Genomic DNA, 24,093 nt, shown 5'->3' with positions numbered 1-24,093 from the left:
TGTTGAAGTAAATTATTCAAAGAGGAACCATACATGTACTCACATGAGCAGCTAGAAGTAAAAGGGATGAGCAATATGTATTTAAATTTGTACGAGAAGGTACTACCTGTACCTACGTTCATTTCATACTTTTTCCAAAGTAAAACAAATTCGAAAAAGCGTTCGAATTAGGTATGAGGTAGATAGGAGGTATTAGGTACCTTTGTTTATTCTGTTCCATTGTTAAATGACAAGAAAAATTCAACTACGGTGCAGGACACTTTGCACGAGTTTTGAATTTTTTTCTTCATTTTTTAAAAACTCGATCCAAGTCAGCATTTTGAAAAAACGTCCATTTCTAGTTCGTTAGAAAAGTAAACGAATCGCAAATAAGACAAGTTCACTACCGTGAACCATATCTAAACTTACATACGAACCTTCTACTACAGTATGATTTTTTTTCTTTTTTCTTTTTTAACTAAACACATACCCCAAACCTTGTACAAAGTTTTCCAAGACAATTTCGAACTTGAAAAACTTTTCAGCAGCTACAGCACATGGCCTGACACATTGACACAGACTACATACTAAGGTACATTGTGTAACATTCAGTGTATAGCCTTTCATCGAGTAGGTAGAAGTACCAATTTTGATCGTGCCTTTTATGGCTACATCAGAGTAAAAATAATCAAACAAATAAATCTGAATGTCTTTAAACAGAGACTTCGCATAATTTATTTATTTTTATGTTCGCAAAAAAAACCCTCACAGTCCTAACAATCAAGGTTTTCTAAAACGTCACAAAAAACAAATAGGCTACCTATCTCACTTGTTGTTTGTACACAACGAATAAACCTTCGTTCCATGTAACACTCGGCGAAATGATACCGTAACAAACAAAAAAAAACCTAAATTATCACCACATTGGCAGAAGCAACTACATAGGGTGTTGTTTTTTTATATTATTATTATCAGGATGTTCGTATGTTTACTCGAAACAATAAATACCACGGCTCATTATGTTCGACTGGCAAAGTGGTAAAAAAAACAACACGAAAAAATCTCTCATGACAAAATATATATTACAGTTACCAGCAAATGAAATTTTTCGGAAATGTTAACTACTTACTATCATTAATATGCAAAAGTGTTAATAATCCCAACACACATAATACACGTTATTATTTTCCGGTTTATGCCGTAAATCTGGCAGTATCCCTAAAATTTGTAATTTGCAACCCTCAAATGTTAATTCATAAATTTCTTGCACAGATGGTTAACAAGAAATTTCACCAACAGTATCGTTCCTTGTATACGTTTTTTCTTCTTTTCTGCTCATTCGCTGTATTTATGTATGTACTTGCCTTTTCCTACAATATCGAATGTTTCCCCACAAAAGCTTCAAAAAAATCGATGTTACTTTTACCAATAAAGTCAAACTTTATGGCAATTTTTTTGGTGAATTTTTAATCAAACTTTCATATTAGTATTTTACGAGTTTTTTTTTCACTTCGAGTTATACCGAGTTCCCGAGTTATAAAACGATTCGACCAAGGTAAAAAAAAAAATGGGTACCTATATAAATTTTAAAAACGTGTTTACAAAAGTTCTAAATGAAATTTTTTCCTCATATAGGAAATCTAATACCTCCGCAAAAAGGATCAAGTCGCAGCTTTTAATTGCTCTATTACTTGAGCGGCTTTTTCAAATATAAAACGTTGAAATACTATTTACGTATTATGAGCTAGCTTCTGCACCAGCATTTATCGCTGTTACAGAGATAGGAAAAAATACACCTGAATCGGGTGATTATAGCATGAGCCAAGCGTATGGATCCTAGAATGATGCTATTAAGGTAGAAAAATTTCTCTCTTTATACCAAAGAATTACATTTTTTTTCTCATTTCCTTTTCATTTTTTGTTATTAAATCGTAACAATACATGGGTCAGTAGAGACTCGTAATTACATTGTACGTTGCTCGTATAAGTATATGTACCTAGGTATGTGAAAAAATAAAAACACGTAGGTAACCGTATAATGCTATTGCTATTTCTGGAAATATTTTCATTAAAGTACCTATCAGGTCACTGAATTATTGGATTCTAGATTTCCTGTGTGCATATAATAGACAAGTACTTACCTATTTAATGTTCATTTATTGAATTTTCCGATATAAATTTTAAAAAAATTTTTGTTGGTACAATTCACGTACTACATAAGTACATAGTAATTTCTTCACAGTGGAATAGTATTCAGTGATTTGAGGGATTAAAAGTAAGGTTGGTTTTTAAATTTTGAGGAAATTTCGTATTCTAAAATTTTTCTGAATGTTCCTGAACTATGTAGGTACGTACTTACTAAAAACAATTGAGAGCTACTTCCTCTTCGAATCAATTTGAGGCAGGAAAAGTCAAAAGTAGAATGCATGCATATCAAATTTCAATTTTCTGGTTCAACTGCATTTTATTTTTGCATTTTCTTTCCAAATTTCATTGTTAAAAATTCTCAGAAATTCAGGAAGTTGATTTTTAAGACCTCAAATTCTGGCTAATAGGGTATTTTCACAAGCTCATTTGGCCATTTTTTGTTTGGATCTAACAATTTTAACCGGTTTGGATTCTTACTTCTCTTGTTAGAAGTGTACAGTGTTACCAAAGACTTGTGAACTTTGCAAAAAAAAAATTTCATTGGTCTCTCAAAGTTGTTTGAGAAAAAGACCAATTTTGGCATCATGTAAAAAGAAATTTTATCTGGATGTTTCATTCTTTTGATTTTATTTCTACATTCAAAAATTTTGTTGTTGTTTTTTAAATGAATTTTTCTATTTAAGAAAACTAGATCCGACACAATTTTTTTGGAAAAACATCCATTGAGTGTGATTTGATGGATAGATACCTTTAGAAAGTAGAATAATTCAGGATTTTTTTCATTGAAAAAAAACCATCCCATTTCATTTTTCATGGAAAATCATTAAATTAAATATCAGATTAATACAACTTAATTTATAAGAAGGTACCTAACCAGGTTAGTAGGTACCTATTTGAATTTTACCATCGCTAATAATCAACACTTCTATTTGGTCCGAAATTTTCAGAAATTTTTTATGCATTTAAAAAAATTCCAACTGAAAAAGTTATGGTTCAGTTAAAGTCAAAGAACTACCAACTGCGATTGTTGCTACATTGTTTTAATTTCACCCCCTGAATTTTTTCATACCCTGCAAGTTCGCTACAGTATACAAAAAGTGAACGAAGACCTGATTCCATTGTGGATTCTTCGGAGAAACTTTTAGTTTACCTACATAGAAAAGTTATGAGGTTTTGAGGGTTGCTTTGAAATCTAACGTAGAAAGATCCCGTTGTCTCGTCTTTCAAACCATTCGAAGCTGTTAAAGAAAATAATTCGCGTAGTTGCGAAACGATGAAGAATTAAGATCGTAGTTCGTAGACCTGATCAGGGTGGATTTTTTTCAACACGTTCTCTTTGATAAAAACGACTGACGCGCGTCTTTATGTGCTTCGTTCTCGTTCAGCATCAAGCTGTGTGCGAAATCGTTTGAAATATTGTTCGAAATAGACGCCGAAAGGCATTAAATCCAATAATAAGGTGGTTTATTGAATCTGGTGAACTTTTTATCAGCCTACATGAAGAAAGAGGTTTATACCGACAAAACGAATTCCATTGTATCGTCTTAAGCCATCGTTCAATACAAATTTTTCAAAAATTCCATCGTCGCGTCGGTTTGAGAAATTCAAAAGGAATACAGGAAAAGTACAAAAATAGACGAGTTTCGTTTATAATGCGTACGAGTGGTGCGTATATAAATGTAGTGTACATACTACAGTACATACCTACTACAATATAATCATTTCTACACATACGTGTATACGATTTTATCGAGAATACCCGCCTACTTCGTCGATTCCAGCTCCCATCGGAGCATATGTACAATTTACGCCATCATTCGCAACAGATAGTTATATTCACGTTGAAGCCAGATTAAAAAGCGCGCGAATTGTCTAATCGAATGTAAGCTTTAAAAAGCTATATGTCATTGCGATACATAAGCGTGTATATACCTACACATATACAGCAGAAAAGGTAGGCGAAAAAAAAATAGACGTATGGAATTATTTACATTCGTTTTCGAGTATGTCATTTTTATTGACATTATTTCTATGGTAAAATTGATGGTTACTCCATGTGTGAAATTCTTCACCGTCACTATTTTTTTTTAATCATACGCGTTCTATTTTTAAAAATACGATTTTAACGTTTGTCGCGTTATGTTATGGTGAAATTCAAGTACCTACCACGTATAGGGTTGTTCGTTTGATGAACTCTCAATTTTCAAATTACCCGGGTGTATTGCTCGTGTGAAAAAAAAACGAGTATCACCTGTAAATATTCATAAATCACAAATAGGTAATGACGATGACGGAAAAAATACACGATGACTTTTTCAACCCATCGTGCTCGCTATATGTGGCTTGATCCCCGAGATAATCGGAATATCAAACCAATCTACAAAACGGCTTGATGCGCGTGATCAAAGTCAAATCTAATTGTGGAGGATAAAATTTGACGAGGGTCTGGAAAAAGTGTCGAGTAGCGAGAGAAAGCTACCTTCTTGAAAGTTGAAATTTTGCTGCTACCTATTCGTATGTGGGCTAACTATTCGATAAAAGATGAGATTTGAATAATCGTCGCGTCTTTCTTATTTACAATAAGTGAGGCTGAACTCTCTTATGTGTAATATTTTATTACAACGAACATCGAGCACTTATTGTAATAATGATTTGCAGCAAAAAGCAGAGAGAATGCGTGAAAATAACCCCAGAGGGAGGAATAAATCAAAAACTGAAGTAGGTACGAGCATATGTGGTAGAGACCATAATAACTGAAAAACTTTTAATTCGAATGCGAAATTTCTATAGGGAAATTTTAATCTGTTCCGATTCTTTTTTTGAGGTGGGAATTTAGAAGCTTCAAATTTCGCTCAAGTTTAGAATCTAGTAGGTAGGTACCTAATTTATAAGTGATGCAGATATATGACATTTTACTTGAAATTTTTTTTAAAACCTGGAGAAGTACCTACTTACTCAGAACGCATAGATAAGTATAAATATTTGGTAAACAGGATCGGAAGCTCTTGTTTTCAAAATTCGGCGAATACTCGCTTCTGATTGGCTAAATCATTCGGAGGTAAAGATCAGCTGATTTCGATAAAAGTAGAATAGAAAACTCACAATTGCAAGTTTTCGCACAATAACTCATCTAAAACACTCTTGATGCTACCTTCTTTCGGTTTCAATCATTCAAACTTTTCTGAAGTAGGTATAGGTAATTGAAACTGACATTTTGAAGCTTCACCCTCAAAATAAAATAGGTCACACCTTTTTGAGACATGTTTCTCTGTACATTTTAAATGTTATAAGTAAGTTTCCAATCCAGTTTAATAAGTAGGTACATATTTATATCTGTGTCAGAACCTGTTGAAATCCTAAAAAAACGTTCAATAAAGCAGGAACATTGTTCATTGCTGTAAATCACCAAAAAATTATAAAATTACACAAAAATTGCCAAAAATACATGAAAAAGTTGATAACAAAAACCAAAACGTGTTAAAATGATATAAAAATCACTCAAAGAAGTATTAAAATCAGTGTATAAAATCATCAAAATTTAATAATGGAATTTATGGATTTGCAAAAAGTTCATATACTTAAAAAACGTTTTAAAAGAATGGTGCTGAGATGATGTGAAATTCCACAAAAAAACTTTATACCACTGTAAATCACCTACAAAATAATGACGAGATTTTGATGAAATTCACTAAAATTGCAACGTTCATAAAAATCATTAAAATGGCTGTAAATCAACAAAAAACAATAAAATTAAGTATACTACTTAACTATAGAAACAAACAAAAAATCAACGAAAATTGCGTAAAATGTCATTAAAACTCGTTAAATTTTTTTTTTTAAATATATAAAAATACTGAAAAAAATATTGAAAACGGATGTGAAAATTTCTATAAAATTAAACAAAATCAAGGGAAAATTGTGTGAAACACTGCTCGTTGTCAACTTTCCAGTGAGTATAATATATTCAAGAAAAAAAAATGTAGGTACCCTAAAATTATGTAAAAATGCTCAAAAAAAAGCATTAATATGCCTGTAAATCATCAAAATAATGGTAAAATATCAGTAGAATTTATCAAAACAGCAATTAAGTAAGTACTTATTGTTAAAAAATTTATAAAACCAATAAAATTTGTCAAAAAATTGTAATGAAAAAATGTTGGAAACGTACATTGAAATTATGTAGGTGTGAGGTAGCATCCATGCCAGTATGTGATACTATGATTGTGACTGTATTATTCTCCTCCTTAGTCTATGTGTTAACTCCGATTTAAGCCGAACCCCAAAGTGACTGGAACAGTTCGAGGCTCACTACATTAAGTAGCTGCGGTGAAGAAATACAAAGGAAAATTTGGTCTGTTATGCTTATGTATGTCCTGGCACTATATGTGATCAAAGATGATAATCTCGGGTACCTGATCAATACTTCAGCCCTTTGTGCGTGTCATATTGTGATATGTGATTCTATTAATTGTTGCGATATATGTTTTTTACGTCAAGCCCTTGAATTGTTGTGATATATGTTACTATTTGAAGAGGTCTCTTGTGAACACGGATTCCTTTTCATCATTGTTTTGGTATGTGTATAGTATTTTCTTATTATTGTATAAGGTACAGTTAGTTATATGTACTTCGTCTTACTAATCTGTGTGTTGTTATAAGGTGTATATTTGTAAATTTATCACAAATATACAAGTGTATAGCTATAGTATGTACATAGTTCCCAGTTCTTATTTCGGTGCAAGCGCATACAATTAAATAGACACTCTAACTAGTACATAATTATATCAGTTGTAATTTTCTTTGTGAATATATTCTAACCTTAACCACCCCCCCCCCTCCCCCACTAATCTTCTAAACATTCTCGTTACCATTCTCGCCTCTTTCTTAGGTAAATAGAAATTAACTTGAACACTCTTGAAAAAAAACACAAAAGAAACACATTAAGACCACTGTAAATTGACAAAAAAATAGTGAAATTTTGGTGAAATTCCGCCAAAAATGTGTAGTAAAAATTGTTAAAAACCCTCCTGCATCCAAGAAAAATTATTTTAACAATAAAAGTCAATGCATTTAAGAATTCCTTCAAAGTAGAGGCAAAATAATCAGAAGTCCACAATATTTTCCAGAATTCTTTGAAATTTGAACCTTCGATTTTTTATTTTTCACCATTTTCAAGTTCAGAGTTGAATTTTAATATTTTTGGATAGATTTTTAGAGAATTTATGTTTTATTGACTTATCAAAATTTTTCTGCAAGATTATATTCCTGAGACCAAAGTGAAAATCATAAATACAGTGGATATTTTTGAGTTCAATGGGAAAATTTCAGTTCATTTGTAGTATAAGTTGCGAGCGTAGTTTTCATGAAAATCAATCGCGAAAGTTGCCAATAAAATCTTTTTGTTGGTGATCAGAATCTCTAATTTTAAAGTGGAAGTTACAAAATTGCCATTTTTGCGCTGAGCGTGAAGTTTTATTTAATTTCAATGAATTTTGAAAATACGAGTAGGTATATTTAGCTAAAATTGCGGTTCTATTTTTAAGAGGAAAAAATTTAGAACGTCCTTTTGAGCCAACCAATTTTTAAGAATGAAAGTTCATTGAACTTGCTGATACATAGAACTAGGTACTTGTACCGGTGGTTCTTTTCTATACCGAAGAAGTTTAGCAAAAAATGAATAAAATTGACCAAAAAATACGCTTGTGTGAAAGATTTAACAATTTGAATGCGTATAATTGGTTTATTTTTAGCCTTCTTTTTCTCCTCAATATGCAACCTGGGATTCAATAAATTGTTATTTTTTCATGTTTTGCCTCCTACTCGTAGATGTATTGAAATCCAGCTGAAATCTTTCTTGAATTCTGCATCTATTCTACATATTCATTTTTATTTCTCAAAAGTACATATCTGTGAGAAAAATGAAACAAAATGGTGATATTTTTCAAAGGGTGCATAGTTGCACAATTTACCTTGGAATTATGATAGCGTTTCACTTAGGTATACCTGGGTATTTGTAGCTTCAAGGTGTTTCGAATAAATTGAAATAATTTCATTTCCTCGGAATGTAAATGCCATAAACAAGTTTAGATGGTTCTGTCTTCAGCTTAGAAACATGAAAATATTTTTGTAGGTACCTATCTTTATTTTGTCGAGTTCAATGGCTGATGTGACATTTCAACGGTTCTTAATCAACTTACAGAATGTGAAAAATTCTAAATGTGCAGTAAAATTCAAAGTCACCTGTGCATTAAAAAAAAAATACAAAAAAGCACTTGAAAGCGAGCGAGAATAAATTAATTAGCAACTGTCAAAAAATAATTCAAAAAATGACGAAATTATATTCATTCGTAGAGGACGCACCGCGCCATACATAATTAGAAATACTGCAAAAAGAAACACGACGACTAAAGAAAAAAAGGAAAAAACAGTCGAGAAAAGAGAAAAAAAGAGGCATAATTAATAAGAATATAATCCTAGGGTGTTTTTTTTTCTACTCGAGTTTTGCCATTTTTGTATAGGTAAAATGTAAATTTAAAAATTTTTCATAACCGAGGTAAAAATTTCACCGTTCAGTATCACGATTGTCTTCTAAAAGGTTAATTAAAAAACTTTCTACTTTTAAAATAATCTTTACGGCGAAATGAAGGATGATGGTGGTAGGGCGAAATGATTAGCAAACGTTTTACGCATTTTTACCAACTTTTTATCACCGAGTACAGCTTTTAAATGATATCGTAGCACGCGGAATTAATTCCTGTTGATCTTCTTTTTAGAGTCGGCTAAGCCGCGCTTTTAATGTTATCTGGTAGGGAGCAGCTTCGTCGAAAGGATCGGTGAAAAAAATCTGTAGTTGTGGGATTTCGCGTATGACGAGCGAGCAAGTGAGAGAGAGAGAGAGAGCCTTCACTAGCTATAGTTACACGTACACATATCTACGTATTCGCACTGGGAAACCTTTTGTTATAATATGTACTTTTGCCATCACCACCATCGCCATAGTTAACGTAATTATCAAAGGTAGAAAATTTCAGTCGTATATTTTGGAATCCGCGTGTTACGGTGTGTAATGTACGATATGGAAATAGGTGAAATCTAGCTTGAGGGGGTGAAGATCGGTGTACAGAGGTTTCTCGATCTGTGCCTTTTTTTCTCTCGTGGATACCACCTACATAACGTATAGAGTGTACGATTATTAAAAAATACTGTCTAGGAGACGAGCTGCAACCAACCTCTAGGAGCTTGAATGTACTCGTACTTGAAGCAATTTTTATTAAAAAATTTCGTCGTTATGGTCGAAGTCGAGTCAAGATCAGGCGAGGAAGAAATGATTCGATTGAAGCGTCGACGACGTGTTATTAAAAAATTTCCAAAGTGGCAAAAATTTGTAATCGGACAAGCAGAAAAACGACACGTAACAAGTGGATTTGGTTTGATGAAAAAATTTCGCCTTATTATTTCGCGTTCGTTCGTTCATTCATTCGACATTATAATTAAGAAGTTTTTGGAATGCCTGACGAAGCGCGCTCGTATAAGAAAAGGAGGACGGTTTTGGTTTATTTCACATTGAAAATGAGATGTTGAAAAAGAAGCATAGCAAAACGCCGCTCCATAAAGACAAGAATGTGGATTATTAAATTCGGTTTATGAATTTTATTCCGCAGCTTCCACGAATACCACCAAGATACGAATTAATTTCCAAGATCAGAAAAGGGTTTATTTGACGGCCGTATTGTGTAGTAGTATAATATTTCGAAGGATATTTTTTCCACTATATTTCCCTGCAGCTATAATTGTCGCTGAGAAAAATTTTTTAATGGAAAGTCGCGCAGAATGAGAATCCTTACACGAATATAAGATGCTTGTAATTTCGGTTCTAGATGAATGAATTAATTACATAATATAAAAGGATTTCTGTTTGAAAAGCGAATCGACCGAGTAAAGAAAGCTCCTCATTTGAATACATGCAACTTGTATATAGTTTTAGTAAAGTTTTCGTCGATGTTTTACATTCAAATGTTGGTGTTTTTATTGAAAAACTATACACGAGCACGAAACGCTGCACGAAAGTGGTTTATTTTGTTATGAAAATATTCATTTGTTTGGTTATTGTTTGTTTAAAATGTGTATACGATATTTTTTGCAGAATTTCACCTTATTACCAGCATAGAATTGTTGGCGAGAAATTGAATCGTTTTATTTACAATACGAGATTGCTCGAAGAATATTTAATATTGTGTTTTTACTTTTATAAAAACTTTATTATATTCGGATGGTTTTGAATTTTATTAATTTCCAACGGCCTGGTCTGTTTGATTGTGCGGTATGATTGAAGCAATGTTGATTAAACATATCGGCAATTTGTTCGATTATTGATTTTATACCCTCGAGGGACACGAGTAGGTAAATTTTTGTATACGTAGCTAAGTGAGATAAGGGAAATCTCATTCTAATTTTTTCAGAAAAAATTTTATCTTTTTCTGAACAGAGTAATTGATGGAAAAATACATATCACAGATTTTTCCAATTGACGATGAAATAACAGGTATAATCCCAATGGAACTAATTATCCAGAGTTACCTATTAAAATAGCTGAAAATTACGCACGATTGCCAATAATTTTCCAACTGCACTACGCCCCCCTCCCCAATTAAATTTGCATTAAAATAATTTGGACTCAATTTTCCAAAGTATTGGGCTGAATTTTTACAAATATTGAAAAACTCGACAGTTTATTTTGATTAGGTAGGTACTCATTGATCTCGTTTATTTTTATTGTTGAAAAAAATAATCTTCAATAACTGAAATTCTATCTTCTCATCAAAACTTTCCGCAAAACGTTGTCAACAAGTTTTAGGGCCAGAAAATTTCGACCATTTCTCTCCCCTCGCCGAACTGTGTAAAGAAATTGTGTTTTTCATGCAACAAATTCCTATCAGCTTGTGGACTGGAAATTTTGAGAAGAATAATTGAGGATCAATTCACAATCCATTGGTTTTTTGATTTTTTTTTGCACTGCATTCTAGCCAAAAAAAATCAAATTCCAATTAATCCGATTAACCTATAAGCGTTACAGGCTAGATTTTCCTCTCAAAACAATGTCCTTATGTTATGGTATTCTTTTCACATTTTTTTTGAAAAGGCGGAGGCCTGAGTTGATAATTTAAAAAACTAATAACTTTTTGAAGGAATTTTCATCTATTTTTTAGCACATAATATACTTACCCATGGGAAATACCTAACAGCTGATTATTGAGACTTCTTCGTTGTGCCTCCATCCCCTCCTCCTGTTTTTCATGTCAATTTTCTATTAAACAGCAAATAAATTTAATTGATACAAAAATTGGAGGGGTATGGGATGTTGGCAACGTTACTCGACAAGGAAAATTTCAAAATTTTAATTTAAAACAATTTTTTTAAACCTACAACTACTTACCTATATTATACCAATTTCAAAGAAAGTTTTTCTTGATTGCTTGATTTTTTAAAAGTAGATATACTTACCTATGTACCTATCCAAAAAAAATATAATTTAGGCTCCCTCACCTCAAATAAATACCTACTCATCTATTATGTTTCGTATGTAATTTTTTTCTTACAATTCGAAAAAAAAAATAGAACAAGGCAGAAACAATACCATATGTAATAGTTAGATTATCGCAAGCTTAATTTTAACGAGTTGTTTTGCGATCGTTCTTCCAAGGTAATTTCATAACTAGCATTGGAAAAATATATGGGAATCGATAAAGGAACAGAAGTGGAAAAAGATATTCGAAGAACGTCAATGCCGATGGATAAATTTTTTTGAGCACTGAAATGGAATGAGAAATTGCTTTTCGTTTTTCGGGGTTAAGTTTATTGCGAGTCTGGACGAGCATACGTGTTCAGATTTCCTATTTTCGTGCTTCTTTTTTTTTTTTTAGAAAGAAAGGAAATAGAACGAAAGGAAAATTCGTGTATATCTAGGCTTTTTGTTCAAGGTAAAGAGATTTTTCTTTCGACGTTATACATTCACCAGATAAAAATTAAACAATGAATAAGATATTCAGCAGTGTATAGACAAGTCCTAAGTTATAAAAGGTTTACGAAACGAATACCGTTAAGTGGAACATGTGACGATAAAATTAGATAGGCAACGAGCAGTATCATAAATTTCCCAACTTTTCACACAAGCAATAATTAAGCAAAATTTAATAAATTTATCTTACTTTGAAATAAGCGAATAAAAGGATTACGAATTCGTGAACGTGTATTTGTTGCTCGTAATTCTGCACGTGGCATGTCGAAAATTGTAGGTATTATAATGAAAGTTTATTTTCATTGAAATTTTTAACTTGCATAAATCGAATCATGCGATGGATTCCAGTTGGTTATTTGATTCTGAGTTTTATGAGTTTTATTGATGTCGTTAGGCGATAGTTGTTTTCAAAATTCAGTTTATCTACTGCCTACCTACTTTTTTTTAAAGCGAGTGTTTTTTTTTCTCTCAAACAACAAAAATAATAAAATTTTCTCCAATTATGATATGCTGAGAATATCGGAAAATCATATTGAAAAGCTATGAAATTCCTTAGGAGAAAAAATAAGATACCCAGGTATTCAAATATTAGTGTTCAATTTCTCGAAGCGACCTTTTCAAAATTAATAAAAAGATAAGTATAGTAAACTCGAGAGAAGTATTTTTTCAATTTTTTTAAAGATTTTTTTTTGGTTTTAATAAAGGAATTTAGTTGGAATTAAACGGCAAAGCATTCAAATTTAAATAATGTCGGTAACTTTACCTACCTTAATTTTTTGATTGGAAAGCAGCACGGTATTTAGTAAATAGGTACGAAATGAAAATTTGAAAAAAATCTTCGTTATTTTTTTTCAAATGGATTTCCGTTTTTAAATTTTAAGAAAGTATTTTTTCTCGTTTTTACATTTTTTTTTTTTTTTGCTTTTTGTAAAGAGAAAAGATTCGAAATCTAGATTGATTGAACGAAGGCTGTGGAGCTCTTATAATTTTTTTTCATCTCTTTTTTACTTGCCTTGATTTTCTCAAAAGAAAATTCTGGAAATTTCCTAACTTTGCGATAAATCTGTATGATGACCATTCGTCATGAAGGTCATGAAAAATACATTAGGTAGCCTATCGTTTCTTTGAAATGATGTATAAAGCAAGTTCTTTTTTTCTGTTAACCTTGCGAATGAAAATAAAAAATCATGCTAGCTATGTAGGTACAAAAAATAATACCTCGAATACCTTTTATCCACTTTCCAGGATTATTTTTTAAAGAAAAATGCATATTCTCATTTTAGTGAAATACTTATCTATAATTGGTACCTATAGGTCTAGATACCCAATTTCGCATTTCCTTAGACCAAGAGAAAAAACGTTACCATCTCAAAATGTAAAAAAATGTATTTTTTTGAAATTAGTTTTAAAATACACATATATTTTTTTTAATTCTTCAATGAGATTAGATAATTCGGTCAAAAAAAATGCTTACAATTTACTGTTATACCGAAGTTATCGACAGAAATTATATTCTTGAAATAGAATACGAAAAAAAGATTTGAAAAAATAACTAAAAAACGTAATTGTTTGTGACATTTTTACACATACAGAGATACGATGTCAAGCTACACATCGCGTTTTACGTAAAATACGATTATAAATACGTTGGAAAGATAGAGCGAGGAGCACGAGCAGGGGCAAAAACATCCCACGAACCAAGTACCGGTAAAATGTAGGCTAAACAGCGTTAATGTTTTTGATAATGAATCGTCTGGTATATTATTAATTTGCATACGAGCCGTATTATAGCGTGGTAACTTCACTACCGCGTACCAACTACCAAGTACAATTATAATGCATGGGCTGCGATAGAGAAAGATGATACTATGCTGCTCGCACAGCAGCGTACTGATGCAAATTGCATAGAGCGCCTTCAGGGTTAATAATAGCGATATAGGTACGTGTTGTATGTACGCGAAAATTGATGATATGCACACGCTGTAAAGTAGGTATGTAGTGTAGGTATATACGTATATGTGTAAGAAAAACACATTAGTACTTGTAATCTCATCTGTGATGATGATGACGACGACGACGCATGGTGTGCTATACATATACGTAGGTACTATATGCATTGATGTGGGAAAATGCAATAAAGCAACAGTACCTGTTACCTAGCCGAGTTTAACTACACACAGGATGGTGATGTAGATGTCTATATTTTGTATACAGGGTGGGGCAATTACCAATGACAAAGGGTTTTAAATTACAATTTGCAGGAATAAACTACCTACGTAAAATAATAGGAGAATATGTACCTCGTTGCTGCCACGCCATTTATTGAAGAAAAAAATAAACGCAAAAATAGTACCTACTTATCTCGAGCAAAGATTGAGAACAATTTCAAAAAAAAGTAAAAAAATGTCAATATTTACGTATGTTCCATGTACCAACTAAAAATTAAAAAAATGCACTCTTGAAGTATTTATTCTCTACAGACTTATGTTTGAGAGCCTGTTGCATTCGAAATGAACCATATTAGCTCCTTTGAAAACCAATCCAAGCCATTAAATAACCATTTTTCATTTTTTTTTTTTTTTTTTTTGAAATTGGGAGATTTATTGTGGGAGATTTATTGTGTGAGATTCAGGAGCATCGGATCTAGAAAATAAATAAGATACGCTGAACGATTTTTAATTTTTTCAAAATTTGACTAAAATTGAAGGAAGAAGGATTGTACTTTTGGTATCAAGATCTTGGAAAAACTATTTAGTTTTAAGAGATGTTCACACTGAATTTTTCCGCATAAGGGATTTGAAAAATTCAAGGGGCTTCAAAATAATATGGAAAATTTTCTGGAATATTTGACTTGAACCACAACTTTTCCACAGGACTGGGATTTTATATTCCAGAATTGGCTATACAGAAATTCCAGAGTAAGGGAGAGTACCTACCAATTAATCTTGATCGGGGCATTTTGAGGTTTCCTGGGGGAGGCTGTGATGGTCAGAAGGTGAATTTCAAACCAGCATATCAAAATTTCATTATTTAACTACCTTTTGTGGGGGTTGTGTTTAAAAAGATCATTCTTTTCCCTCCCCAACCACGTTTGAAAAAAATCACCAAAAAACAAGATTCGGTACTATATACAAATACGTGCCAAATCTTGGTCACCCCTTCAATTCCAATTTTCAAGAAATGTATGAAAAGTAGACAGTAAATGAAACCCAAAAGTGTGAAGTGGAACCTGCAACCTGAAAAACTTGATTACATACTTATGAGCACTTGAATTTTGAATAAAACAAATGCCAAATCTTGATCGACATTAAAAATTTGGCAAGCGCAAAAATTGACCAACATATGGCACAAAAATTTTTCTGTGATTTTTTTACATTTTCAAAAAGAATGACCACTTTACTCATTCTTTTAAGCGGGTTGAGGCACTAATAATGGAAAATCCGCCGATATATTGTTCAGAACCATCCCAAAATCAAATTTCAAAATGAAAAAAAATTGGTGCCAAATGTTGGTCACTCGAAAAATTGAAAATTTTGTTTTGAAAAATGTTAATTAAAATTTATTTTAGGTAACTACTCGTACATCATTAGAAAACATGTTTCCACTCATCAGAATCAATTTATTATGATTCATATAACATTTCAGTAATCGAAATTTTTTGGATAAAATTTTACTCATTTTCACATGGAGTTTGCATCAACAAGAAAAATCCAAATTTGTCAAAACATGATGAAAATTATTACTGTACAATGATAGCATCAAATTTAACTAAAAATGTATCCAAAATCATCGTATGATTATTTTCCATACTCATTTTTCCAAAATATTATGCACTTTTTGTACATACGAAAAATTCACGTTTTTGACACATCGATTTTCAATTATTACTGATAAAAACCATTCATACACTATTTTTTAATCGGCCAGGTGATTTAAATTAAAGATCACTCTCCCTATGTTTTTTTTGTTTTGTTTTTTGAAAATTTCCATTGTAGATTTCAAAATTTGAAACTTCGACTCGGGCTAATAGTGATGGTTCGAGTCAGAAAACAAAAAAAAATTGTGATTGCTTCTCCAATTTTTCAAAAAAATTTTAAGGTGACCCACCCTAACTGAGATCCTCTTCTCTACTACTGCTCTCGAGAGATCAAGGGTGAAATAATGGTGGTTTTCAAATTTACACTCAGTAGGTGAAAAACGTAAAAGAATTTTGTGTAAGATCAGATGATTTTAAAGTCGGAGTGTGATTTTGGTAGGTATATGTAGAATAATGCACCGATTTTTACGGCAAACTAGTTAGGGATTTTATTAACATGAATGATTTCACGATTTACAATAATTAAGATATTACATTTTTACCTTATGAAAGTTTTTTGTTTTTTTTTTTTCTTTATTCCGTTAAAAATTAACTGTTCTCTCTACAAATATTACAGGTTTTTTGAATTAAGTTGTAGTTATAGGTGGCTACTTTTTTTTCAAAAATACACCGACTGTTGATACGAAAAGTTTAAAAAGTTTAGTTATAAAATCATGCCAAAAAAATCATATTATGGTGAACTCTACAAGTCTCATAACTCAAACCCCATCACAACTGACCTCTCTAATACTTCCCCTTCCCCTCTTCCTTTATTTTTTCCATCAGTTATGCGCTTGTGTTGAAACGAATGAATTATTATTCGCTTTTTTATTTTAAATTGTCTTTCTCGGGAAATATTTCTCTGTGTTATTAGCTCGTTCCCCCAAGAGCTGCCATAATGTTTTTGAAGATACACCTACTGGACGCGTATAATGACTTTTTTTTTTTTTTTCGATAGAGTTGAACAATATCAATAAGAAGCATCTTTGCGTAAAAATGCGTATTTTTGGACTTATACGCAAAAAACAAATTTGGGGGGCTTGGGGTCCACAAAAAGGGGGAAGCGTACATCGAATTTACCCGAACTCCTCAAATTCGTTTTCAGTGTATCAAAAAACCCCGTATACCAAAATTCAGCTTCAAGTGAAACTTTTTCTTATTGGTGTCTTATCAGTTGAACTCATTAGGCTGGACTAGGAGGGGGCAGGGGCGGAGACAGGAATATGTTGAGTACCTACTGACCCTCTTTAGGGATTGTGACGTTATTGAATACATTTTTCATGCATGAAAAGTGGAATATGAACCATCTCAATTACAATTTTGGAAATTTTTCCAAACATCCCTACTTTGAGTGACCATAGGTCCACCCCCCTTGGGGTTGGAAACTTCGCTGACCCCTCATTCGACGGGGAATTTAGAGGAGAACAAAATCGATATGAAACATTTTTGCATAAAAATGCATATTTTCGGAGTAATACGCCAAAAACCGAATTTGGGGGGCTTGGGGGTCCACAAAAATTTGTGTTCAGCGTATCAAAAAACCTTTGTATACCGAAATTCAGCTTGTTATCAAACTTTTCCCTATGAAATATGCTAATTCTCCTGGACAAAAACTGGGCTAAAAATTGTGTCTTGGGGTTCTCTTTCAATGACTTTAAGCATGTTTACCAAACATTTTTGATTTTTGAATAAAACAGCTTTTTTTTATTCCTGAAAAATGCGAAAATGGACTTAGCCTCTTTCTGTTCTCACCGATTCAATTATAGGTGGGTATCTCCTTGAGATGATGTATTTGAAATAAGGCAAATAATAATTTTTATACCTACATCATCTACAGAAACATATAAAAAGTTTCAAACTTGGAGCTTTCATCGGACTAAGGGACCGATTTCATGACTTTAAAAAATTTTCTGAGCTTATATATACCCAGTTTTCCCCAAACAGGTATACTTATACCCTTCAAGCATACGTCTTTTTCCTGTTGAAATTAAAAACAGTTCTTTTCAATTGCTCTACCCTGTATGCATACCTATTCCCTGTGTATACCCTGTACCAAAAAGTGTGCTCGGGTTCCATTCAACGATTCATATAAAACGCCAGGGTTGATTTGATGTATTATATACTGTACAAGATGAATAACGTTCAGCTACAGGCTACAGGCTACAGGTAGTTAACAGAGGTACTAAATGATATTAATAAAAACGTTATTATTTTTTCTTGCAGTTCGAAGGAGCAACCTGGAAGACGAGCGGGATCATGTCGTGTGTGCCTGAAAAGCTTCAAACCAGAGGATTACTCGAGAATATGTTTCGGTTGTAAAATGAAAGTATGCGAAGACTGCGCTTCCTATTCGCAATTAGGAGAGAACGAAGATGAAGTAAGTGTTTTCTTGGCTTATTTTTCTTCGGCTAACCAGACGTGCACCATAAGGTAGCGAGTGCCTGATGCGGTGTAGGGAGCAGATCGATAGCTACACAGCTATGACTTTAACGTATAGAGTTTCTCATCTAGCGTGTATACTATGAACAAGGTACGGTACCTCTTCCTATACATAAACTACGTACCTATACGTTATACTCGTATGTATGTACGTAGGTACTTTGGTTTATGAGAGTTTGAAAAAGGTCGAAAACATGTGGGGTAATTTTACTAATACGCCTAACGCGTCGTAAAAGTTGCGAAATAAATTTCGAACAATGCTCGATGACGTCGTTTACCGGTTTTGAATTTTAAAACGCCGCTCGCACGGACCGACGACGCGACGGTGGCGCGCATTTAGAAAATTAAATTCGTCGACGGTGCCGCCACTGAGCGCCTCCTCGAAGCAACCGATTAATCTTGTTGCTGAAATTATAAATCTTTGAAAATATTATGCCTTCTCATTGGACCACGTTATTAGTAAATCTTGCCAACGCTTTGCCCGCGGCCATTTACGCCAAAAAAATTTAATCTCGTGAAAGCATTTGCGATTTTTGATTGAAATTTGTTAAAATTTACGTTTTTTTGATATATTTATCTTCGTGGAATACCAACTCGAAAATGGGTATAATCGCGTAGGTATTTCATCTACTCCTCTTTCATTTTACACGTGATGCGAGGCACTGAAAATTAATAAAAAATTGTTATACATTTTTACCTACGCGAAAAATTCACCCATTGGAGAAAAGTTACCAGAGCAGTGTTTCGTTTGCCGGCATTTTTTTCCGTTTTTTACTTTTAACCAATTTCATTCCGGTCATTTATCAAAAAGAAAATTCAAGACTACTGCATCCTTCTATTAAATTAAGTTACGGTGACTGAAATCGGTTTCATGGTCAAAAAAATTCTTTCGAGGGCAACATGTGCCATGTTAAAGCTTAGCTTTCAGTCGTTTTTTTTTCTATTGAAAAGACATTCTTTTTATTTTGCTATCTTCCGTGATTTTCCAATCCTATTTCTTTCATGAAATATTGAGACTTTTTTGAAAACTCAGAGTACTACCTAAGTGATTCTAAAAACTGAATGGAAATTCTTGTTTTTTTTTCAAAGCAAAATTTTGACATTCGATGAGAAATCGTCCACTTTCGCCCCTGTATAGCAGCTATAATTATACGTACTATTTCAAACATCGATATTTTTAAAACTCGTAGTTATTATTCTGGTATAAATTCTGACACATCAACACCATCAAACCTGGTTCTGGTACATACTTATTGTTTAAAATCTTTCAAGTTCTTTTTTGACTATAGCTACCATAAAAAAGAACCAAAGAACGGAAAAATTTAACTGACAAAAGCAATGTTATTTTTTAATTTTTCCAACTCTCGAGTGAATAATTGGCGAAGGGGAAGTTTATAGTTAATTTGAATGCTCAAATATAAAAGTTTAATTGCGAGAGGAATTAAAATGATGAAAATTAATTTCACCTTGTAATTATTTCGTTTTGAAACAACAACGGTGTTCTTGTTTAATTACTCATGATGAGAGTACCTCCGCCTGCGCCAACGCGACTACCTGAATGATAAAAATGAAAAGTGATGAACGTGAAATGTCGAGAGACCCTGTCAAGTACCAATTTTTTTTTTGCTCCGTTAATAATTTATTTGGTTATAAAATTTTCGAACGAAAAGTTCAAATAAACAAAGTACAAGGTTATACGAATTGAAGGAGCAGTATTGTTGAAACAAGAACACTGCCCGTTAGGTTTTGTACTAATTAGAGATTTTACAAGTTGGACTTTTCGTTTGACTTTGGACGTTGTTGTAGTAAAGAAAATAATTTCATCAAAATGGGGGAAAAAATGAAGCAAAATTGCTGTTGTAAGTATTCATGTTTTTAGACCAAAAATACCTATAGGTACCTACTTACTTCTCTATTTAAAAAAAAATAAAAAAAGTGCCAACGTGTTGGAATGATTTAAAAAGCTAGTATAACCTACTATATATTAAAGAAGATATCGAAAGATTTCCGTAAAGGTTTATAAATGTATTATCAATATAGTTAGTTGCGTTTATGTAAAAGGGGGTGCTTTTTGGCGCTTGTAACTATGTATGTACCTATTTGAAATGCGTATATAGTATACTCGGTTTCATTTAATCAAAAGTCGACTGTTACAAATATATAGGTAAAAGAGCTCTTACCATGTCTTTCATTCGGGATTTGAAATGAAGTTTCATTTTACCATATAAGCCGATTATGGGATAATAAACGAGGTTTTACGCCATGTTTGATTCCCTTTGATTTATTATTTGAGTTGAATAAATTATTTTCCAACTTGCCGATTGAGAAGTACATACGTATATACCCATAGACGAGATTTTTACTCGTTCGTTTTGCATTTTTAAGGATTTTAAAGGTGATACGATGAAAAACTACAGGGGGTTTTCTCGTATATCCGACAATGAAAGTGTCGTTGTCGCGTCGGATTTGCTGACGGAAAAAATTGCGTGTGTTCGAGTGATTTACAAAATTGAATGTTTCGATAATCAGAAAATTATATGAGCGTGACCGCGACGAATGACGATGCTGGGATTAATTTTATGTTCTAGCAGGAAATGAAATTGTATTTTGAAGCTTAGGTATTGTGCGGGTGTGGTGGTGTGACAATGTGAGATTTTTTTGTGCGTGATTAGATATGGTGATATGTGGTAAAGGTACCTACTGTAATTTACGTCTTTTTTTTTAGTTCTTTATTTTTCTTTCTGTCTTTGTTTTAAAAATGTAATTATTTTGTATAAATTCATTTTTTGAAAGTACCCCAAAACTCTCGTTCAAAAACCAATATCCTACCCTCTATGGCTGCTGAAACCTCTCCAAATTGACTACTATTTGAATAATTGAATAGCTCTATTCCAAAGTGGGTTAAGTCATTTCAAAAAAAGCACATTTTACGAAGTTTTTCACTTCAAAAGTGGGTTAAGTCATCGATTTTTCAAAGTGAATTTTTCTGCAAGCAATTGAAGAGTGATATTCCAAAACTCGCTTTGTCCATTTTCACAACTTTTCAGGAAAGAGGAAAAACAGTTTCCCTTTAAACGGGTAAATCGGCTTTTTAGGCGAGTTTAACACTTTATTTGGGTGGATTATTTATGAAGTAGGAGTGTAGGTATACACTTCATCCACTAAATACTGCTGAAAAAAATGTCAATAAAAATGAACAAAGCGCGTTTAGGAACATTATTTTTTTTTAAATTTTTAGTAATTTGGCTATTTAGGTGAGTGCAACACCTCATTTTGGTAGGTTGATGATGTAGGAATGTGAGTTAATATTTCATCTACCAGGTACCGCTGAAAACTCAACTTTGATAAAAATGGACAAAGCGAGTTTTGGAATATCACTCTTCAATTGATCTATGTCCAAAGAAAGGAAAGGTGCACCGACCTTTGCAAACAGAACAAATTTTAGCCTCAAAAATTTTAAACGATTTTTTTGGAGAAAAAGTGACTTAACCCACTTTGGAATAGAGCTCTTCAATTATTCAAAGAAAAGTCATTCCCCATTAGTAATTAAAAATAACTATCTGGAACTTCTATCAAAATATCCTGAATTCAACCTCTGTTTCACAGATGGATCAAAAGCACCAAATCATCATTCTAGATATGCATACTCTATAAATGGTGCAATTTCAAATTTCAAACTCCCAAACTGTTCATCTATTTACTCTTTTGAACTCACTGCTATCTATCATTGCCTCTGAGATATACTCACCTCTGAACCAGATAACAAACATTTTTTGATCCAGAGTGATTCCTTAAGTTCATTGATTTCTATACAAAACCTATTTTCTCGATCACCCTATAGTTCAAAATATTCTTAAAAAACTATTTGAGCTACACAATTCCCACTTTATTATTCAGTTTATGTATGTTCCCAGCCACATTGGAATCACTGGAAACGAAATTGTTGATACTTATGCAAAATCTGCGAATACCCTGTCCCCCTTACCATCATCACAGCTGACGACATCAAATCTTTTCTCACTCAAAATATACCTATACATGAATTGACAAAATTTCTGGTTCCAACAAACAGCTAACAAGCTCTTAAAAACACAACCTGACAAATGTAATTCATCGTTATCTTAAGTGAATATTACAGTGAGATTAGGCAAACGAGTTTTTTCTCGTATAATTCATAGTCAACTTCAAGTCAACTCTTTGTTTGATTCTTTTCAAAAACAAGTTGAAACGATCGTTGAATCCGGTCTTTTTTCAAGAAAGTCTGGTCAATTGTCTTATTCGCAACTCCTTTTCCATAACTAGATATTCATATTTTTGCATTTGATACAATATTACAAGAGATAGTATGGTAGGTAACTTAATTCTTCAAAGTTCCGAATTTGGTAATTCAACGAATGGATTTCAAAAATTTACAGAAGAGCAGTTAAATTAAAAATTGGGTTTTCATATTCGAAAAAAACGACCGATTTAATCACCATTCACATAAATGTATTGTAAATCAAAAAGATCCTCTTAATTTTTCTCAAAGCGATTAGGTATGTTGACTCCTGGAGCTAAATTTGAAAATGCAGATGAAAACGAAAGGCCAAAGTTTTTCATCACTCGAAAACTTTCCCGATTCTCTCCTGAATTTCTCCAGGACCCACAAAGGAAAAATCTAAACATAGCGTTTCATTCTTTTTTCAAAAACTTCGACAGCTCACAAAGAAAAATGTTTATTCTTTGAAAAAATTAAAATGAAGTGAGGTCAGGTTTTTCGATTTTGAAAACATCTTACTTTGAAATCACCTATTTTGAGATTCAAAAAAAATTTGGTGAAAAACTAAAATGTTTGGAAATTTTTGACAATCAACAAAATTTTCACGTAGAGAGCAAAAGTACAAAAATTTTGAAAAATGAAAAGTGTTTTTAACGTTGTTTCAAAGAGTAAAATCTCAGAATTTGATTCAAAAAAAATATCTATTATGAAAGTTACAGGAAAAATCAAATGAAAAATTATCGAGCACTTGCTAGTGTGTTTCAAATGGTCCTTAAATTTATTTGAAAAAATGTCTATAAACGCCTTTTTTAGGGATGCCTAAAGTGGGGGCTCTAAAAAAAACGTTTATCGGGTTCAAACAGATATTTTACGATGAAAAAGTTTTTGAAAATAATACTCATCAGTGATTCCTAAAATTCGTTTTTTATTCACTACTTTGGGAACCCCTGGAGCCCAAAAATGGTCATTTTGGGTTAACTAACAGTGGATTCGTAGGTATTTGGGACATTTATTACAACATTTTAAGAATGGTCGAGTCGATAACTGTCTGGTGCGAAAAAATTGCCTTATCGAAGGACCTCCTTTCATTTGGAATCCGAAGGAGAAAATTAAATTTTGGAATCCATCGCATTTTGATAGTAATTAGCAAATTTTAAAAAATCAAATCCCAACCTGGCAGCTGAAAATTCATTGAATATGACCCAATCGTTCAGTGTAAAAAAAAATGAAAACTATCAATTTTTAAACATAAAATTTTGGTTTGAAAAAATATGTAATCACTTTTGGGGGTAGATAGAGTTTTGAGGGGAGAAAGGTTGCTGAAAATTTGGAAAAGTCGAAAAATGTCTCTTGGTGAGTCCCGATACTCCGATTTTTTACTCCATTTTTTTGAAGTAA

General features: G+C 32.4%; 1 protein-coding gene across 7 annotated transcripts in view; it reads left to right on the top strand.

Annotated features, from left to right (window-relative positions):
- Fife (regulating synaptic membrane exocytosis protein fife) overlaps nucleotides 1-24,093 on the top strand; it is a 212,513-nt gene that overhangs the window by 164,977 nt on the left and 23,443 nt on the right. For all 7 annotated transcript variants that reach the window (XR_010557979.1, XM_065358812.1, XM_065358814.1 and 4 more), the window contains one exon: nucleotides 18,222-18,375. Coding sequence is in view for 6 of the 7 variants with exons in the window: in XM_065358812.1 (XP_065214884.1) it covers nucleotides 18,222-18,375 (154 nt within the window). In the remaining variant the exon portion in view is untranslated. The remainder of the gene's footprint in view (nucleotides 1-18,221; nucleotides 18,376-24,093) is intronic.

The sequence above is a fragment of the Planococcus citri genome, chromosome 3 (assembly GCF_950023065.1).
Source record: "Planococcus citri chromosome 3, ihPlaCitr1.1, whole genome shotgun sequence".
Taxonomy (NCBI): domain Eukaryota; kingdom Metazoa; phylum Arthropoda; class Insecta; order Hemiptera; family Pseudococcidae; genus Planococcus; species Planococcus citri.
Note: the sequence above shows the minus strand (reverse complement) of the source record. Positions and strands in the feature narration are given on the sequence as shown.